The sequence below is a fragment of the Neofelis nebulosa genome, chromosome 2, assembly GCF_028018385.1.
Source record: "Neofelis nebulosa isolate mNeoNeb1 chromosome 2, mNeoNeb1.pri, whole genome shotgun sequence".
Taxonomy (NCBI): domain Eukaryota; kingdom Metazoa; phylum Chordata; class Mammalia; order Carnivora; family Felidae; genus Neofelis; species Neofelis nebulosa.
The window spans coordinates 48659518-48679113 of NC_080783.1; the positions used below are offsets into that span (position 1 = coordinate 48659518).

Sequence of the window (19596 nt, forward strand, 5' to 3'; positions counted from 1 at the left end):
TAAATGACTTTTTGATGAAATAGAAAAAAAATCTCACCAAACTGCTGTCTAGCTACATAACAATGCTTCTGCAAGCGTTGGCAAGAAGAAACAGTGTCTACAACCCAGAAATATTATTTAGTAATATACCAGATTATTTACAACAAAGTATTTCTCAAAACAGATGTGGTCAAAACACTTGGGTGCTTTCAGAGGCATCTGTCTGTCTAGCTAAGATGTAAGGATGAAAATAAGCCATCTCTCCTTCCCATTCTCTGCTGCAGAGGTGAATCTGTGATTTATATATACATGGAAATGACTGCAGCTAACGTTAAGAATTATTTGATAGCAACAAAAGGAAATGCTTATGGAGACTGAATCACTTTGTATTGAACAAGAGTATCAATGCAAACTATTTTAGGTAGGAAGGCTGAGAAAAGATGATGCAATGAAAGAACAAATTAGATAGAAAAAAAAAAAGGGCTCCACTAGACTGGAGTCTGAAAGAGTCAGGAGAGTAAAAGGGTAGAGAAATTGAATTCCTCATTTTGAGCCAGAAATATAAACCCAAGGACCAGATTTGGATAACCATTTTCTTAGTAGTTAATGGTGGTGTCACAGATTACACTGGACCAAAAGGAGAAATAGAATGCATGTGTAGAATTCTATCAACCACGACTTATTTCCTGAAAATAAATTTGAGCTTGCAAAAATTCTTTTGCCTATAATAAATGAGTCATCTGGTTTTAAATTGTTATTACTCTTAAGACATAAAGGCTATAAACATAAGTAATTGACCTCAAAGTCTGGAAGGCTAGTATGATTCCTGTAAAGAGGCTGCTCATACCCAACATATTACCTTAAGTTAGCATGGAAGTATTCATATTTCAGGGCAACATTCAAAGAAAATTTAACATCTATGCAACATACTCTCTCCTGATATATTGGGAGAGTATTTAGAGGCACCCTAGGGAGAACAATTCTATCTTATTCTAATTCATGAGTCTTCCAATATATTTTTTTCACTTATTGTACAATGGCTAGTGATTTGAAAACATATTTTGGATGAAGGAATATATTGTATAATACTTGTTTTATATAATGACATCCTAAATCAAACATTTTTAAAATGAAATATAAATTTTAACAGAAAAATTAATTGTCATAATCCACTGCAATACATAATAAACTAAGACATTCTATATACACTACTTTTGTATTCAAACTTTATTACCAGGAATAACTTTTTAAAAATCTACATTATTATTCTTAGGCTAGGTGTGAGAAAGAGTTTCTAAATTTTATATATGAAAGAGAGATATTCCAAAAGTTTTCTAAGTAGTGAAGTATAGGAATTTAAACCTAGTTTTCATTTGCTTTCCATTTTAATGTTAAACTAAGAAATATTCCCTTGAATCAAAGTTTTTATATTTGCTACACACTCTATGACTTGAGCAAGTGTCCATGGGAAAAAGTATGTCAGAGTACGTGTTGTTCTCCAACCCCTTTCTATTTCCTGAGTGGTCTGACTAGTTCTAGACTAGGGCTTTGTAAATTGGACCATATTATCTGCCTATTCCAAGTCTCAACTCATAGGTGACCAGGTACCTTTTTATGTGACATTCTATGGTGACCCGGCCACTTCTTACTAAAATGTCTAGAGCTAGACCCAGGCATCCCAGCTTACCAGCCAAGTCTGCAAAGCCATGTCACCTAATGGTTTCCCATGATAAAATAGGTTTGTGGTATTTGTTGCTGTCATGATGGCTATGTCCTTTAATGTCATTCCACACACTTCTATACCCATGAAACTTCTCTCTGAAGGGCCAACATTATCTTTTGATAAGAACTTTAGATCACTGAAACATTTAAGAATTAACTGAAAGTAACTTTAAAGAAAGGCAGAGGAAGAAATTAATATCAATAGGTGATTCCTCATTATTTTATTCACAGTTTTTTTTCTATTATGACACATTAGAAAGTATGATTAATATGCTGTTCAATGATACATACTTTTTCTTGCCAGCAATTTTGTAAGAAGCTCTGTTCTCTGTAAAGTCAAGAAAGGTTGAGCATTTAGTTATTGTCTAGGGTCAAGAATTGATATAACTTTTTCCAAAATTTCTAATCATTAATCACCTGCTTCTTATCTTTATATCTGAGAGTTTTTCTATAGAAATTCAAAAGGAAGAATAAGCTTTATTTTTTGTCACCCCCTCCCCCTCTCTCCAATTTATCCTGCTCCTTTGATACTGGCCCACATACTTTATTGCTTGAAGGTATAGGATTGTAGCTGATGCATAAAAAATACATCTATCTAAAAATTCTACTTCTGACCCTCCTTTGCCATGCCTGCTTTGTGGCTCTCTGGAGGAAGACACAGCATTGGAGAGAGAAGGGGACTTGTCCTTTCTGTTCACTAAAAGGCACCATAAGGTGGCAAGGTATTTGAGAAGACCTTTCTGACAATTCTATGCTCTCATCAAACAGCAGGAAGGGAATATGTGAATGATTATTCAATAACTACGTGTTAAAAAATTAGTTTCTAGCCATGGAATACCAACTTAGATGTAGACCTTTTCTATATATGAAAATATTCTATCATGTTTTCTAATTAGAATTATTTATCATCACACACTAATGAAATAGAAAACACAGTTTCTGAATTATAACAAGTAAAATAACAATAATTAAAATTAGAGAAAAAAAAACAAGTCATTAATAAAACAAGCTCTAAGACCATATGATACTTTCATAAATTTCAACATGGGCTCTTTGCTTATATTCAGGTATATGATACTCTCATATATTTCAACATAGGCCCTCTTCCTACTTTCTTAAAAGAAAATTGACATCCCCTTTCCAGTTTTGAGGGCCTGTACTATCCATTATAAAATTCAATTTTTCCTGAAGTCTGAAATTCAATGAGAGACAGCAAGACTGGGAATTACATCCTAAATCTTGGCAGAAAAAACAAAAACCAAATTCAAACCAACCCTCCCATCCTCACCCCCCAAAAAAACACCAAAAAAACCCCCAAAAAACACCTTCATTGGTTTCAGCTCAGAAATTGGGCTTGGTAAAAACCATACTTAGACTAAAACCTTTTTTGCAGTATGGAACGTGGAGAATGAAAGCTGATGTCAGTGACATGTCTTTTGGCCTTCTTTATTTCTTCAGGATCTGATTTCTCAGGTCAACCTAAGCATAGTTTTCTTCTTTTAGATATTTTGCAACTTAGCTCTCCCAGATTCATTTTTCTGTTCCCTTCACATTATACTGTAGAGACCAAATAGAACTCAAGGAGTCCAACCTATTAACTAATAACTGTCTCCAACAGGCTTTCTGTCCCAAAGGCATGTATATGGATCCAAACAAACAGCAAAGACCTAAGAATAAAATTAGCCAAATAACAGAAAGTTTTATGAAGAACACTTCAAACAATTTTAATAACCAGATAAAGGATGACATTGGTGAAAAAGGCAGAGTAAGAAGCTCTAAAAACCTACTCCTCTATAAAAGTAATGAAAAACTGGCAAAAAATTACAATTTCATAGTAATTAATTGTCCTTTTTTTCAGTTTTCTGAACTCTGAAAATTAACCAAAGGCTTTCAGCATTCCAGAGAATGTTTATTCAAGAAAAATGGTTGATCTAGATAAAAACAGTGAGCTCTGTGCTATTTTAGCTTGCCCTATTTCTATCCTCTTTCTCCAGCTCCATGATATCCTTGAAAAGCAACACCTGCCAAACACAGGGGCATGGTTTTCTTCATTGTGGTATCTGCCTAACATTTAGCATTATGTTTTGAACATAGAAGCTTCTCAATAAATGTTTGATAAATAAATTCCCATTTAAAGTCTTTTGGATCTAGGCCTACTGTATAATACAAAATTAGTGCATGCCACTAATGGACTTTGAGAACTGGTTCCTGGTTTCTTGCCTTCAATTTTTCTTATGTAATTCTGTCAGAGTTATCTATCACGCATACTAATGTGACCATTACTTCCCCCTCCAAACCATCAGAGTGCCACCCATTAAATAAACTACAAATTCCTGACCACAGTCCACACAACGGCAGACTTATTGCCTTCTTCACTCTGTTACCCCTTACATCTTCCATTCCAATAATGCAAAACTTACTCATTATCAAAGTGCAGTACACAATTATTGCAACTCTGTTTATTGCCCGCCCCCCCCCCCCCCCGCTATCGTGGGGTAAACACTTTTGCTTTGTCTTTGTTCTCTTGGTCCTGAATTTCCATGTCTATTTTATAAAAATTTTCTGTGCCTTTTGTATTGACATTAGAAAAAACTAGAACTAAACAATAGAAGAAAGGGAGGGGAGAGGAGGTGGACAGTAGATCAGATATAATGATTCCATAGTAAAGTCTTACAAAATCTGGAGTTAAATCAGAACAAGAGGAATGTATGGAACACCTGGGTGGCTCAGTCAATTAGGCATCTGACTTCGGCTCAGGTCATGATCCCATGGTTCATGGGGTCAAGCACTGCATCAGGCTCTGTGCTCACAGCTCAGAGCCTGAAGCCTGCTTCGGATTCTGTGTCTCCCTCTCTTTCTGCTCCACCCCACCTCTCAAACATAAATAAACATTTAAAAAAATTAAAAAAAAAAAAGAACAAGAGGAATGTGATATGTGTATGATGGATGGGCATAGTCAGACCAGAAAGTATCTTTAGTTGTGTTTTATTTGTATTCTGACCTGGGGTTAGGCTGGGTAATGCAGCCGTAAGTATTCCTGTCAATTTGGGAGGAACTGGTAAAGAAGCTCCAGGCCATGCACTGAGTTAGTCATCTTAGCCAAGCTAAGATTTTTAATGAAAGAGTAGCTGAAATATTTACTATGAAAGATTCAAATGATTCTGTAGTTCTGCAATCTTGGGTGGGGAAAATAAGAAGGCAGAAATTAAGATTTATGAACGTCCTGCAAACTTTTTAATGAAGAGGTATTTATATTTTCAATAAATAAAAATTTATTTGTTCAATAAAATAAAAATGGTCATTATATAAACATGATCATCATTCCTCCACTCCATACTATTGCTTTAAACTGAACTAGTCAGTTTTCTTCCTCCTGCATCTATTACAGTGCTACATATCCTATGAAGTCTCAGTAAGTCAGTCAGACTGACATCAGTCCTAAAATCAAGATCTTTCCTCCAAGGAAGCTTGATCTGAATATTTTGACACCCTCTATTGCCATACATCACTTAACTTTACCCAACCATTTTCATAGTGATTTGGTTTCTAAAGTATATGCTAGACATTTTTGGCATACTACTTTTTTAAAAAGGTGATGATATGGGCCTAAAATAATAGTTTTTCTTCTAAAGTTGAGAAGATCATACATAACCACTAACAGAATAGGTGACCACCAAAGTTTGAGGAATGGAAATCCCCCAGGCCCCCAAAATTTCTTCTCCAGAGACTTGCAATTTCCAATGTTAGTGGTTATTATTTGAGATTATACTGCAAATACCCTTTAGGAGAAGAATAACTGATGAAGCTAATACTTGGGAATAAACTAATTTACCATCCTTAGGAAGCCAACAATCTCAAAAAGCCAAGAAATGGTAAATGCTTCAAAGGGAATAAAAGCAAAGAAACAGGTTTAGATCCTGGAAATCTCCTGTAGTGGGGGTGTTAATGTAGGATATACTTGAAAGGTGCACGAAGGCTCTGAATATAGTGGAAGTGTAGAACCACACTGGGGATAAGGAAACAGAAAAGGAAGAGGAAGAACATTGGCTTTGTCTGCTTTACAGTTTACACTTAGTGCTGAGAGTTTGCAAAAGACAGAAGTTTTCAGTAGAACTACTAGAAGGTTACATGTAATCATTTGCTTTTGAATAGCACTCATGTGATTATTAAAGTATTAATTTATAATTATACACTAATTTTCTTAGATACTTACGTATTTGTGAAAATACGACAAGGGAAAGTACCCTTGGATCTGGCATGAACCTGAGGTCCTAATTATTAGAAAAAGAAAATTGTAATTAGTTTGTATTCTTCCCCAGAAACTTGTAAAGTGGAAATTAATATCCTCTAGTAGATCTTTATTCTCTCGGACTGTTTTGTTTAAAAGCCTCCAGACACTCTCCACAATGAAGTCCAAATTCCTTAGTAAGACATAAAATATACCATACCATCTGATGTTCTTACTTACCTCTGTAGTGTCTACTCTGGTTAGCCTCTATATATTCATGTATGTTCTATAGTCCAGAGACACAGAATAACATAGTTTACTGAGTAACATGTTTTCCATGCCTCTGGGCCTTTGTTTTTGCCATTTCCTTTGTCTCAAGCACCCTACGCCTTCTTTTAACTTCTCGTCTTTTAGGCTTCATTCAGTTTGTGTTAATTCCACTAGAAACCCTTGCCTAAGTAAATAAATAAATATCTTTCTTCAGTGCTCCTAAAGCATTCTACACATGTTTCTATTATAAAACTCATTATGTTATATCATAATTAAATGTTTACTCTTCTGTCTTCCTGACTATGACATAAATTTACCACTATATCCTCAGCACTTAACACACAGTATACAGTAACATTTATTTGTTAAATGCATTACTTGATTAATATGCTCCTCACCATTTATTCATTGCTTTATCTGCCACTAATCTCCTCCTGCTTGAATATTAGCTAACTTGCTTTGTACATAATCCAGCATGATTCTATTACTGGGTTTTAGTAAATACTTTATATATAAGTGATATAGGAAGTCTGTGCAGTACATCTCTACAGGCATACTGGATTGGTATATGTCAACTATGCAAAAAAACAAGTGAATAAAAGATGTAGACAAAAAGGATGCCCTGATTTCAGAAACTATTATCAGTAATTAGAACCAGTTCAAAGTCAAGTTTAAATGGTAACTCTTGTTTCTTCTAATAAATGAGTAATCAATAGGTACTAATCATGTGCATGAAAAAGTCTTATTTAAATCTCATGAACCTTTTTGGGGTTTGTTTTTGTGGGTATGTTTTTTTGTATGCTAGGTTTGGAGAAGTAACTGGAATTAAGAGTGAGTAACTGGGAAATTAAGTGTGAAGACAGTACTATTTTAAAAACAAAATAGAAAACAAACAAACAAACAAAAACCTTTTCTGTGGTTTCCATTAATATGTGGGAGTTAGAAATTTAAAAAAATGCCTAAAATTCTATATAAAACATTGAAACAAACCTCTTAAAAACAATCAAGCAAAAAATTTGGGGTAGCACAAATCTAGAAGGGTAAGCAAGTGTTAAAGCTGATGCTTTCCTTATGAGACTCGGCAATACCTGCAAACAAGGTGGAGAATCAAAACTAAGAGCCTCTAAAAATGTACTGGATCCCAAAGAGCTATACCCTTGGTAGAAGAGATGTCTTTAAACGTAAACTCATGCCACAGAGGTAGCAGCACAAATAAATTATGTCTTGGCTTCAGCCTTGGATAAAGGAAGAGGAAAAAATGAAAATCTCTCTTTTTAAAATTTTTTTTTAATGTTTATTTTATTTTTGAGAGAGGGAGAGAGAGAGAGAGAGAGCAAGCAGGGGAGGGGCAGAGAGAGGGAGACACAGAATCTGAAGCTGACTCCAGGCTCCCAGCTGTCAGCACAGAGCACGACCCGGGGCTCGACCCCATAAGCTGTGAGATTATGACCTGAGCCAAAGTCAGTCACTTAATCTACTGAGCCACTCGGGTGCCCCCAAAATATCTCTTAAGAGATAATCTGTGATGATTAATTCTTACGCAACTTTGAGGTTCAAATATACTGTATATTCCATAAAAATTAAAATAAACCTGTATTGATATCTCTCCCAGATGCCTACCAGAAGCATATGGTAAAATTTTAACTGCTTTATTGAACCATAACTGGTGATCAAAGAAGTATACATATTTAATGTGTCTAATTTGATTCTATAGAGCAATATATACTATCTAAATATGGAATTCCCAATGATACATTTCTGCCAGATATGAGCTCACAGATAGGGACACCTGGGTGGTTCAGTCGGTTAAGCGTCTGACTCAGTTTCGGCTCAGGTTGTGATTTCACAGTTTCATGAGTTTGAGCCCCATGTCCGGCTCTGTGTGGACAATGCTGAGCCTGCTTGAGATTCCTTCTTTCCCTCTGCCCCTTCCCTGCATGCACTCTCTCTGTTTTCCTCAAAAATAAATAATAAAATTTAAAAGTGAGCTCATGGAGTACCTGCGTGGCTCAGTTGGTTAACAGCTGATTCTTGATTTCAGCTCAGGTCATGATCTCACAGTTCCTGAGTTTGAGCCCTGCCTGGGATTCTCTCTCTCTCTCTCTCTGCCCCTCCTCTGCTCATGCTTGCTATCTCTCAAAATAAATAAACATTTAAAACATAATAATAAATTTAAAAAATGAGCTCACATATATAATAATGCCCTGTACACACACACACACACACACACATACACACACTACACACACAGACAAATATGAAGAAACACCATGACTGCAGAAAAATAGCATTAGGCATAGACATCAATGTTTTAAAATATTTGAATTACTAGATATAGAATATTTAAAAAGTGAATTTTATCTGTTAAAATACATAAAGATGGAATTGGAAAATACAGGAATGGGACAAGAACCTATCAAAAAAGTCAAGTTAAATTTGAAAAATATCTACTCAGATATATAGATCTATATATAGATCTATCTATAGATCTATATATAGATCTATATATAGATATATATATGTAATGTTTAACCAGAAAAATTTCAAAGTGCATGGAATTGATAAAATAGTAAATTAGATAAACTGAAGAAAGAATTGGTGATTTGGAGGACAAATTGGAAGAAATTAACCAGAATGCAGCACCAGAGAGATGGAAAATATGATAGTTGTTAAAGGATGTAGAAGAAAAAGAAGATATCTAACATATATATACCTGGAGTTTTAGAAGAAAATAATAAAGTGGAGAGAAGCAATATAGGAGAGAAAAATAGCTGAAACTTGTCCAGACCTGTTCACTATGGTGATACTAATGAAAAACAAAGGCAAGACCTTAAAAGCAGACTGAGGTGTGTATGGAGGCGAGGGGAAGAATCACTTACACAAGAATTATTAAGTACAGAAAAAGTAGAACATTTAAGTAAAACAGTATCTTCAAAGTGCTAAGAGGAAAATAACTGTTCTTAATAACTTGTATATCCAGCCATAATTATATCCCAGAACATGGGTAAAATAAGGAGAGATTTATCAAATAAAATCTGAGGATTTATTCCCAAAATACATTCACTAATGACATTTCTGAAGAATGGATTTACTTTAGGAAGAATGAAGGTGATTCTGTAAAGGACAAAATGCAAAAAGGAATGGTGAACAACAACAAAATATTGGTAAACATGGAAAAATATAAACAAAACCTGGATGTATAAAAACAGAATTTAAATTAGATGGTAATAAAAATCAAAACTAAATAATTGGTTAAATGTGAGATAGTGATTTAGAAGTAAATTATTCTAACTTTGACTTTCACTTTAAGTATACTTGTTAAAATTCAAAGGTAATTGTCAAAAGGAATATACATACATACAATTCCTAAAACTGTAGAGGGAAAACTGGATTAAAAAATAAGTTTAATAAATTAAAAGAGAATATCAGAGAAAATTTAATACTCTGAAAGAAAGCAAGAAAGGAGAAATTAAAAGAAAATATCAAAAAGCAGAACAAAGCAAAACACCAATATGGCGTTAAAAATCTTCCAAAGGTTGTAATTAACAAAATGTAAGTGGCTTACATTCAGTTAAAAGTCAAATTCTAAGACTCAATAAAAATGAAACAAGATGCAGGGATAGAGTGTTTACAAAAGCCACATCTATCCATAAAATATACTAAGACTGAAAGCTAATGTTGCTATATTAGTATCAGACCTACTAAATTTGAGACAAAAAGCATCACTTCTGGTAAAAACCATACACAATAATAAAAACTCAATTCTACACCTGAAACTAATATTACACTGTATGTTAACTAACTGGAATTTAAATAAAAGCTTAAAAAAAACCCCTCAATTCATCAGGATAGTCCTTGATGTGCCTAATAACTAACCTAGATCAAGGGTTGGACACAACCTACTGAACCACACAGATGTCCAATTCCAATGATTTTTAGAACAGAGTAAATAAAAGTAAGTATATAGATTTTTTTGAACTACACAATTAAACATCTTGACTGAATGGAACTATTTAGAACATGGTACTACCAAATTGATATTTATTATTTTCAACCATATACAACTCTTAAAAACTAATCACGTGTGCTAAGCCAGTAAAGAAATCCTGCAGATATTTGAAAAAGCTGGTACAGGGGCGCCTGGGTGGCTTAGTCGGTTAAGCCTCCGACTTCAGCTCAGGTCATGATCTCACGGTCCGTGAGTTCGAGCCCTGCGTCGGGCTCTGTGCTGACAGCTCAGAGCCTGGAGCCTGCTTCGGATTCTGTATCTCCCTCTCTCTCTGCTCCTCCCCCACTCATGCTCCGTCTCTCTCTCTCTCTCTCTCAAAAAAAATAAATAAACAAACAAACAAAAAAAGCTGGTACAATAAGGCCATGATCTCAGTCTGCAAAGCAATTAAATTGGAAATAAATAACAAAAGGGAACCTAGAAATCCAATATACTTAAAATTTTAAGATGAATTCACAAATACAAAATAAGACAATTAGAATATAGATATGAATTAGAAAAAAATGAAAATATTGCAAATAAAGTTTTGCAGTACATTTCAAAATCTTACATATCACAAATCAAGTGCCACACACTGTTCTAAGCACTTTTACAAATATTAACGTATTGAATTGCCATAGGAATTGTATGAATGATGTACAATTCCTGTTCTTGTAACAATACTCCAGCCAGTCCTAAGGGTTAACTTGCTTCAAGTTAACACACTCCTTGCTTCCTGACCCTCGATCTGTAGCAGAACTAATTTACTTTCTTTGAGATTTGCAGACCACTGGCCATGGGGGAAATGAAGGACCTGAATGTTCCCAGGCCACAGAGGCCAGAAGTCTGTTTGAAGCCACTTTAGCTTTTTGATTGGCCCAGCATCTTTTAGCAAAATATTTTTCTTTTGCAAGGTCACACAAATAACTTTATTGTCCTCCCTTTGCACATCAGTAGAACTTGCCCTCCTATGCAGAAAGAACAGAGTAATCTTGCACAACTCCTGGATACCAAGGAACTGGACCTTCTTGCACAGCCCTTATCCTGGGCACTAAGGAACTAGAACTTGAACAACCTCCAAGCTCTGAGATAACTGGTGCCATCAAGTGTGCAAGGTAATCCAGAAATGTCACAGACCACTGCATTTGCCTTAACTGATTAAACCCCTTTAAAAATCTTTTGGCCAAGCAAAAACCTTGGACAAGAGTACACCTCTCTCCAGGTTGCCAGGCTCCTGAATAAAGCTCAAATTCCTTTCCAATCAAAGCTCCTCTCTTGATTATTGATCTTTCCAGCGGTGGTCAGCGAACTTGTGTTAGGTCACTTGTGTTAGGTAACATTCTCATGTTATAGTTGGAAAAAACAAAGAACAGAGAAGTTAAGTAACTTGCCCAAACATAAATTTTAGGTGTTGGAGTGTGGATTCAACTTAAATATTTGGGTCAGATTATATGTTCCTACCCATTATGCTACACTGCCTTTCGATAATCTAATCCATATGGATAGGACATATAGCAACTTTCTGCCAAGAAGTTTGAAAATTTAGATGGATAAAAGAGACAGAAAATATGAATAGTTTCAGATTTAATTGAATCTGTAGTTTAAAAATCGTTTTTCTTACTAAGAGAGCCAGGGCGAGGTTAAATATTTTTCCAGTAATTTGTACCAAACATTCCAGGAATATGTAGCACCATACCAGGCATGAAGCAGGACTTCAATAAATGTTAGTTAAAAGAATGAATTAATAGATCTCATAACTTACTCAGTAGCTGTTACTGATGTTTACCTGATTCACAGAAGTAGCTTGATCTCTTGTTTGATCGTTCATTCCATTCAGCATTTATCTCCTTCTATATAATCCAAACAACAAAACAAACATCCTCAAAAGATTTCCCCCTCCATGATTTGAACATCAACTATTATTTATATATTTAAAATACAGAAATTTAAGATTCTGAGAATTTCCCTTAAATGTCAGTTTTTAAGAACTGCACACATTTTGTGATATTTACATAATTTAAAAGTTCATAGTTGTATCATGGGAGATACACAAGACTGCCCACACATTTGGTGATTTTCTAAGGCTCATGGGACTCAGAATATAGTTGTACTCATGTTTAAGATTTATTATAGTAAAAGAATACACTATAGGATAAAGAAAGGGGAAAAGGCGCAGGCCGAGTCTTGAAAACTCCATGCGCAGTTTTTCTTATGTTCTCTCCCTTCTCTGTGCATGCTCTTTTCTCCAGCAATTAAAAAAAAATTCAGTAACATGTACAATGTTTTTACCATGGGAAATCCATTAGAAACTCAGCACTCAAAGGTTTTTATTGAAGGCTGGTCATGAGGACACCCTGTGCCTTAGTGCATATCAAAATTCTAGCCTCTTAAAAGGAAATCAGATGTTCAGCAAAAATCACATTATTAGCAGTACAGTGCACCATCCATTCAGCTACGGAAAGTTCCATATTACTTCAGGACTTGGGAAAAGTCAACTTCCCAATGCTAGCCAAAGGGGTAACCTTGCAAACAGGCCCTTCTAAAGACACAAGTCTCAAGCCTGCTTTAACTCTTTTCTGACAGTGATATTCACTAGCATCCTAAAATGAACTATCTTTGGAATACACTGATTGGTAAATATGTTAATCAACTCAGTGGGATAAAAGAATAGGTGTGCTTTTTAAAAAAATGTTTTAAGTTGTTTTTTTTTTTTTTTTTTTTTTTTTTTTTTGAGAGAGAAGACAGAGTGCAAGTTGGGGAGGGGCAGAGAGAGGGAGACACAGAATCTGAAGCAGGCTCCAGGTCCAAGCTGTCAGCACAGAGCCAAACACGGGGCTTGAACTCACAAACTACGGGATCATGACCTGATCTGAAGTCAGACGACTAACCAACTGAGCCACCCAGGGACCTCATTGTGCTTTTTTGACAAAGCTACAATAAAAACTTTAGAGGTGGAAAGCAGATAACAGGGTCTCTGATTACAGAGGGATGTGGTTCTCTAGACTTGCTCAAGAACTCAGTCTGCTCAAGGAGGTAAATCAAGTGAAACAGGCTTCTTTTTTTGCCCACCAGATCTGAGAGCTGAACATAGGTCACAAAAAATATATTTTATGACAGTGGTAGGCTACGTATAACATGTTGGAAACAGAGTGTAATACTTAACATAATAAAACAGTCAGGCTTTTCCTCATAATAAATTAGGAATTTGTGGACATTTGGTACTCATTTGAGATCAATATGGATGGCAAATTTAATAATATGCACATTAACCAAAAAAGGTCAGTAATAAACTTTAGATTGTTTTTACAGGAGTTTTTGTTTGTTTGTTTTTAGTAAAAGACATGGCCTTTGGAATCTGTTAGGCAATCTGAGAATTTTAAATGTCAAAGTTGTTAAGAAATTTCTTTTTTGACTCTTAGCATACTTAAAGTGGATATTGACATAGTAAAATGCTGAACTGGAAAATGTTTGTAACAAAACTGCACTATAGAAAAGCATTTTATGGTAAACATACATCTTAGAAGTTATGTGTAGTTTGTCAATTATTATGCATTATAAGAAACAGAAAATGATGCCACTTCCTACCCTATTCAAGTACAAATTCATTTGGGAAAAACAGTTAATTTCCATTTTCAAACCAAGTTAACTCTTCAGTACAGGTGAACCAGTTAACACTGTGCTGGTAATGGAATGTGGTTTTGACTCCTAAAACCAGTTGGTAACTCACAGAGGAAAAAAAAAATGTAATGTATATCAGAAGACACACCTTGAATTTATGATGGTAACTTTCCAAAAGCAGGTAACTGATGGCTAGTCAAAAACAAAGGGGAGAGAGAATATGACTACCTCTGAACAGTCCATCCGTATTAGTAGAAGCCCAACCAAAGAAAGCCAAATTAATACTTCCTCTGTAGGCTGCAGGTATGCACTGTGAACTACAATGTTGTAGCCTATATTTAGGAAGATTATCCTAGGGATGTTAAAATTTTGTTATGGTATGACTAATTTCAGGGAATGAAGCTGTTTTGTATGGCCACTTCATGAATGGAAATTTTTATACTCATGCTGATCATAAGAATGTACTTCATTAATTCTGCTTGCCTTTGGGGCAAAAGGAAATATTATATACCTTATTTTTTGGAGGATCCAAGTAAGACTGTGAAGATCTTGGACAATTTCTTGTGGGTGAAGTTTGAGCTGAAATAATTGAATTTTGAGTTGAGATGTTTACAGCTCCTAGAGAAAGAAGAGATTAATTTTACATATGAGAAGATCATATTTCTGGAACAAGGGTGAATGCTGATGAATAGATTTGATCCAATGTTCCCTCTGCTGAGCTTAAACAATCATTGAATTACCACAATCAGGCATTTATTTGAGGTAAAGAAGTGTCTCCAGGAATTACATGACCTGTTTTTAGTGTTCACTGGCTACAAATTTCAAATGGTTCATTATTGCCTTTAGACACAAGTCTGAAATCCTTAACCTCTGATCCTAATTTATTTAATATTATGCTAGCTTAGTCCCTATAATTAAACACAGACCACTGCCAGAATTAACTGCTTTCTTTTCATTCAGTCTGCAATCAAAAACCACTCACTACTTGGATAAGGGAATAACCAAAGCTGTGTTTTAGGAAGATTGCTTTCACAGCAATATTTATGGGGATTAAAAAGAGGAGGAGGAGAATGGAGGAAGGTACTGAAATAGCCAAGGATGAAAGAAACAAGGTAGAAGCTGTGGGAATGAAAAGAGAGGAAAGGGCAAAAGAAATTAAGGGGGTAGATTAGAAAGAAAGTAGCAACCTTGGGATGCAAAATACAATAAAGAAGAGTCAAAGAATAATTAACATTTTGTGCCTAGGTGAAACAGAAGAAGGATCAGGAAGATGATGAGTTTGATATTCTATAGAATTCGAAGTGATCATTGGCTACTCAATGGAGGTGCCTAATATTTTCTTTGTGTATATGTAGGATATGCATATGAGTATTTTTAGTGCCTTCCAGAAATCTAACAAGGTATGGGGAAATTTAGCTACTGTATAGTCTGCTGAAGGGGAAATGAGAAATACAATGTATTGTCTATGGAGAATTGATGGCAGTGGAGTGTGGGGCCCTTCCAGAGACAGTTCTCTGTACTGTAACTTACTGAGTCACATATGTGAGTAATGTACTCCATCACTATAAACAGCCACATCAGGGACCCTAAATTTTCCATACTTAGCAAAGTTCAAAAGCCATACTCATCAAGCAAGCACTGACATGTGAGCTAATTATATCTATATTCATAAACAATTTTTTTACCATTTTTTATTATCCAAAATAACCATGATTGTTATAATCAGCAAAACAAATTGAAAAAACTGTATATATATTATATATATATATATATATATATATATATAATATATATACATATAGTCATGATTATGAAACTGTATATATATATATATAGTCATGATTATGAAATTAACAATATAACAAGTATGACTGTTTTTCATTTTCTCACCTCTATCATCAGACGTATTTGATTTTCTAGTTACTCCATCTTTCTACATGGTACATTAAAGAGAAAAACATTCATTAGTAACTGCACTTATAAAAGAAATTTTGTCACTATCAATCAACCAAATTAATATAGTTTCTCTCTCTTTTATCCCCTAATCTCACATGAAAATTGTCTCAGGAAAATATATATTAACAACCTCCTGGAATAGTTTCTATAGGGATCAAATTTAACTAGTTTAAAATTGAGTTCAATATGTAGCAGTATACAAAATTGTTCCTTTTCTAGTATTCCATATTTTGTTTAAAGGCATAGTAATCCATTCAATGGTTGGTTTTACAAAGTTTAGAGTCATTCAGTCTATTTCAGGGAAATACAATGTAACCTATTCCAATCCAGCCTACAGCTTAATTAAACACAGTTCTCTTTGATTTTGAGAAAATCATTTTCTTGTGATAACATTTTTGAGTCTGTCTGTCCTATTAGGCAATGAGTCCTCAAGATAATTGATTATGTTTTATTCATCTTTATATCTTATGTGTCCAAATTTCCTCATTTTCCCTTCCTTCTAGTTTAGCACAGGGCTTGGCCAACAGTGAATACGTTTTAGCTATTATTATCATTGTAATTGCTAAATGTTTGGATTAGTTACTACTGTTAAATTACATAGTGACTCAATACGCCCAAGGAAAGAAATCTGGCCTCATGAATAGACCCTAATATCCCTAACCAATTGGTATCATGCTAGTGAAAGAGATCATAGAAGTGAAAAATTAACTAGATAAGTAATCATCATACAAAAGTTTGAGACATAATTTTATACCTTTTGTTCAGTACTATTAACTTGGACATCTGACTGGCCAACTAAAGTTGCTGATTTTTTGACGACATTCTTTGTATTACTTAGAGATTGATAAACGGCATTTGCTGTAGGTCCTAAAAGTAAATAAATGAGAGAGAAAAACCATAGTTATTTTATTTTAACAATCTATTGAAGTGTAATTGAAGTATAATAAACTATACTCATTTAAATTGAAAATATTTCAACTTTAAAATATGTCTACAACTATCACTGCAATCAAATAACTTTTCTAATACTCTTTTAAAAGTTTTTCATCCACCTTTGTAATCCATCTATCTTTCTCCTCCCATCCTGACAACACTCTATACTTCTCACACAAGATTAGCTTGAATTTTCTAGACTTTTATATGGATGGAATCATATAACATGTACTCTTTTTTTGCCTAGCTTCTTTTACTCAGTATAATGGTTTCACATATTTTAATAATTTGTTCCTTTTTATTTCTGAGAAGTGCTTCATTATATGGATACACCACAGTTTTTATTCATTTACCTGCTATTTGGGTTGTTTCCATTTTGGCCTCTCACAAATCAACTTTTATGAGAATTCGTGTACAAGTCACTTTGTTTTCATTTCTATGGGGTAAATATCTATTAGTGGAACGACTGGATCATACAGTGATCCAGTATATGTTTAACTTTTACAAAACAACACACTGTTTTCCAAAGTTGCCGTACCATTTTACAAGCCATTCAGCAGTGTATCAGAGTTTCAATTCTTCCACCTCCTTGTCAATATTTAGTAAGCAGAAGAAAGAAAATAGTAAAGATTGAAGTGAATATCAAAGAAATCAAAAAAAAGGAAGAAAATAATGAAACAGCTAATTCTTTGAAAAGTTCAATAAAAGTGATAAGCCAGATTACCAAGAAAAAGCACAAATTTGTAGCATCAGGAAAATTAGAGATAATAGCACAACAAAAGTCTATATAGATAATACTAAAAAATAATAATAAAGGAATATTATAAGTGTATGGTAGTAGGCTTAAAAATTTATATACAAAGGACAAATTTCTTGAAAAACACAAACTAATCTCATTTATGAATAGATGATATGAAGAACTACATATCTATTAAAGAAATCGAATATGTAAAAACATGTGCACAAAGAAAACTCCAGGCTCAATTGACTTCATTTCTGAACTATACCAAATATCTAAAGAAGAAATTACACTAATTATACACAAACTCTTCCAGAAAATTAAAGAGGAATACTTCTACTCTCACAACTCATATTTTGAGACCAAAATCACTCTAATACCAAATTCATTAAAAGACATTACAAGAAAAGAAAACCTCAGTCACCATCCCACATGAACAAAGTTGCAAAAATTATAAATGAAATATATTGAATCTAACAATATATGATAAAGATAATGCATGATGAATGAGTAACGTTAATCCCAAGAATGTGGGACTGGTTTAACATATAACATTAAAAATAAGTCAAAGTTATTCACAACTTTAAAAGAAATAAGGAGAAAATTTAGATGATTATCTCAAAGATGCAGGGAAAAAATGATAAAGTTTAATAGCCATTCATGATCAAACCTCTTAGTGAACTAGCAATATGAGGATATGTCCTTCCTGTGATAAAAGCTATCTTCAAATCTCTAGAGCTGACACTCTATATTGATCATGTCCCCTTAAATTTTGGAACAAGATTAATATGTACACAATCACCATTTTTTTCAATACTATCCTGGAGGTGCTAGCCAGGAAGAAAAAGAAATGAAAGGTGAGCCCAAATAAAATCCCAACAGACTATATTGTAGAAACTGGAAAGCTGTTTCTGAAATTTATATGGAGAAGTAAAGGCCCTACCACAGGACAGTCAATCTAGAAGAACCACAAATATTAGAGAACTCAAACTACCAAATTTGAAGACTTATTATAAAGCTATAGTAATTGAGAACACTGTATTCATGTAAGAACAAATAGATAAATAAAACAGGAGACTGTCCAGAAATAGGTCTATCTATGTATCTATGTATCTATGTATCTATCATCTATCTGTCTATCATCTATATATGTTCACTTTATCATTTAAAAGATGCCAGTGAAACTCAATGATGTTGAAGCAATTAAATGTGTACAAAATAAGCTTGAATAATCCTGTCTTCCCAGATAGCAAGGAAGCTATAAAAAATCATTAGGGTTATGTCACAAAGGACTCAAGAGTTATACTAATGGGAGATCCCACTGGCAGGAACTATCACCCTTTTAGCATTAATAAACACATTAACATAATTTTATTGAAGTACATTAAATTTATTTAAATCTGTAAATTCACAATGAAAAAAACAAACCTAATTGCTCACTGTTGAAGGATGCTACTGAAACAATTTACTACTTTGAAAACTAATAAATGATTGTAAAATGTTAAGCTTCAATCTGCTTTTCCGAAGTATCCTATACCACACTGTAACCAAATAGTAGTTAAGAGGAAATTTCTTTTTTTAATTTTTTTTAATGTTTATTTATTTTTGAGACAGAGAGAGACAGAGCATGAATGGGGGAGGGTCAGAGGGAGGGAGACACAGAATCCGAAACAGGCTCCAGGCTCTGAGCTGTCAGCACAGAGCCCAACGCGGGGCTCGAACTCACGGACCACGAGATCATGACCTGAGCCAAAGTCGGCCGCTCAACCTACTGAGCCACCCAGGCGCCCCAAGAGGAAATTTCTTTTAATACAACTTTTCCAATTAATCTAAGAAGAAGGAATGATAGAATTAAGTTATCCCAACTTGAAACCCTTAATTAATTCATAGATCTAGGCCTTGAACATAAATGGCTGCTAACATTACAAAGAGAAAGGAAATGAGATATTATATGCCTCTTGATGGAAAGGCACGCCACCATCTATGAATCAGTCTTGCTAGAGAAATTGAACCTGCAAGATGGCAGCATAAGAAGACCCTGACCTCACCTCCTTCCGTAGACCCACCAATATCCAGCTACATACACAACAAATTTCTCTGAAAAAGCCCTGAATGCTAGCTGAGCAGTTCCTCCACAACAAAAGATAAAAAGGCCACATCTGC

At 34.3% G+C, this 19596-nt stretch overlaps 1 protein-coding gene across 3 annotated transcripts in view; it reads right to left on the reverse strand.

The window, feature by feature from the left end:
* FSIP2 (fibrous sheath interacting protein 2) overlaps positions 1-19596 on the reverse strand; it is a 94750-nt gene that overhangs the window by 55063 nt on the left and 20091 nt on the right. For all 3 annotated transcript variants that reach the window (XM_058711948.1, XM_058711937.1, XM_058711929.1), the window contains 6 exons: positions 16516-16628; positions 15696-15738; positions 14317-14423; positions 11974-12037; positions 5915-5972; positions 1993-2029 (listed from right to left, as the gene is read on the reverse strand). In XM_058711948.1, coding sequence (XP_058567931.1) covers positions 1993-2029; positions 5915-5972; positions 11974-12037; positions 14317-14423; positions 15696-15738; positions 16516-16628 — 422 coding nt within the window. The remainder of the gene's footprint in view (positions 1-1992; positions 2030-5914; positions 5973-11973; positions 12038-14316; positions 14424-15695; positions 15739-16515; positions 16629-19596) is intronic.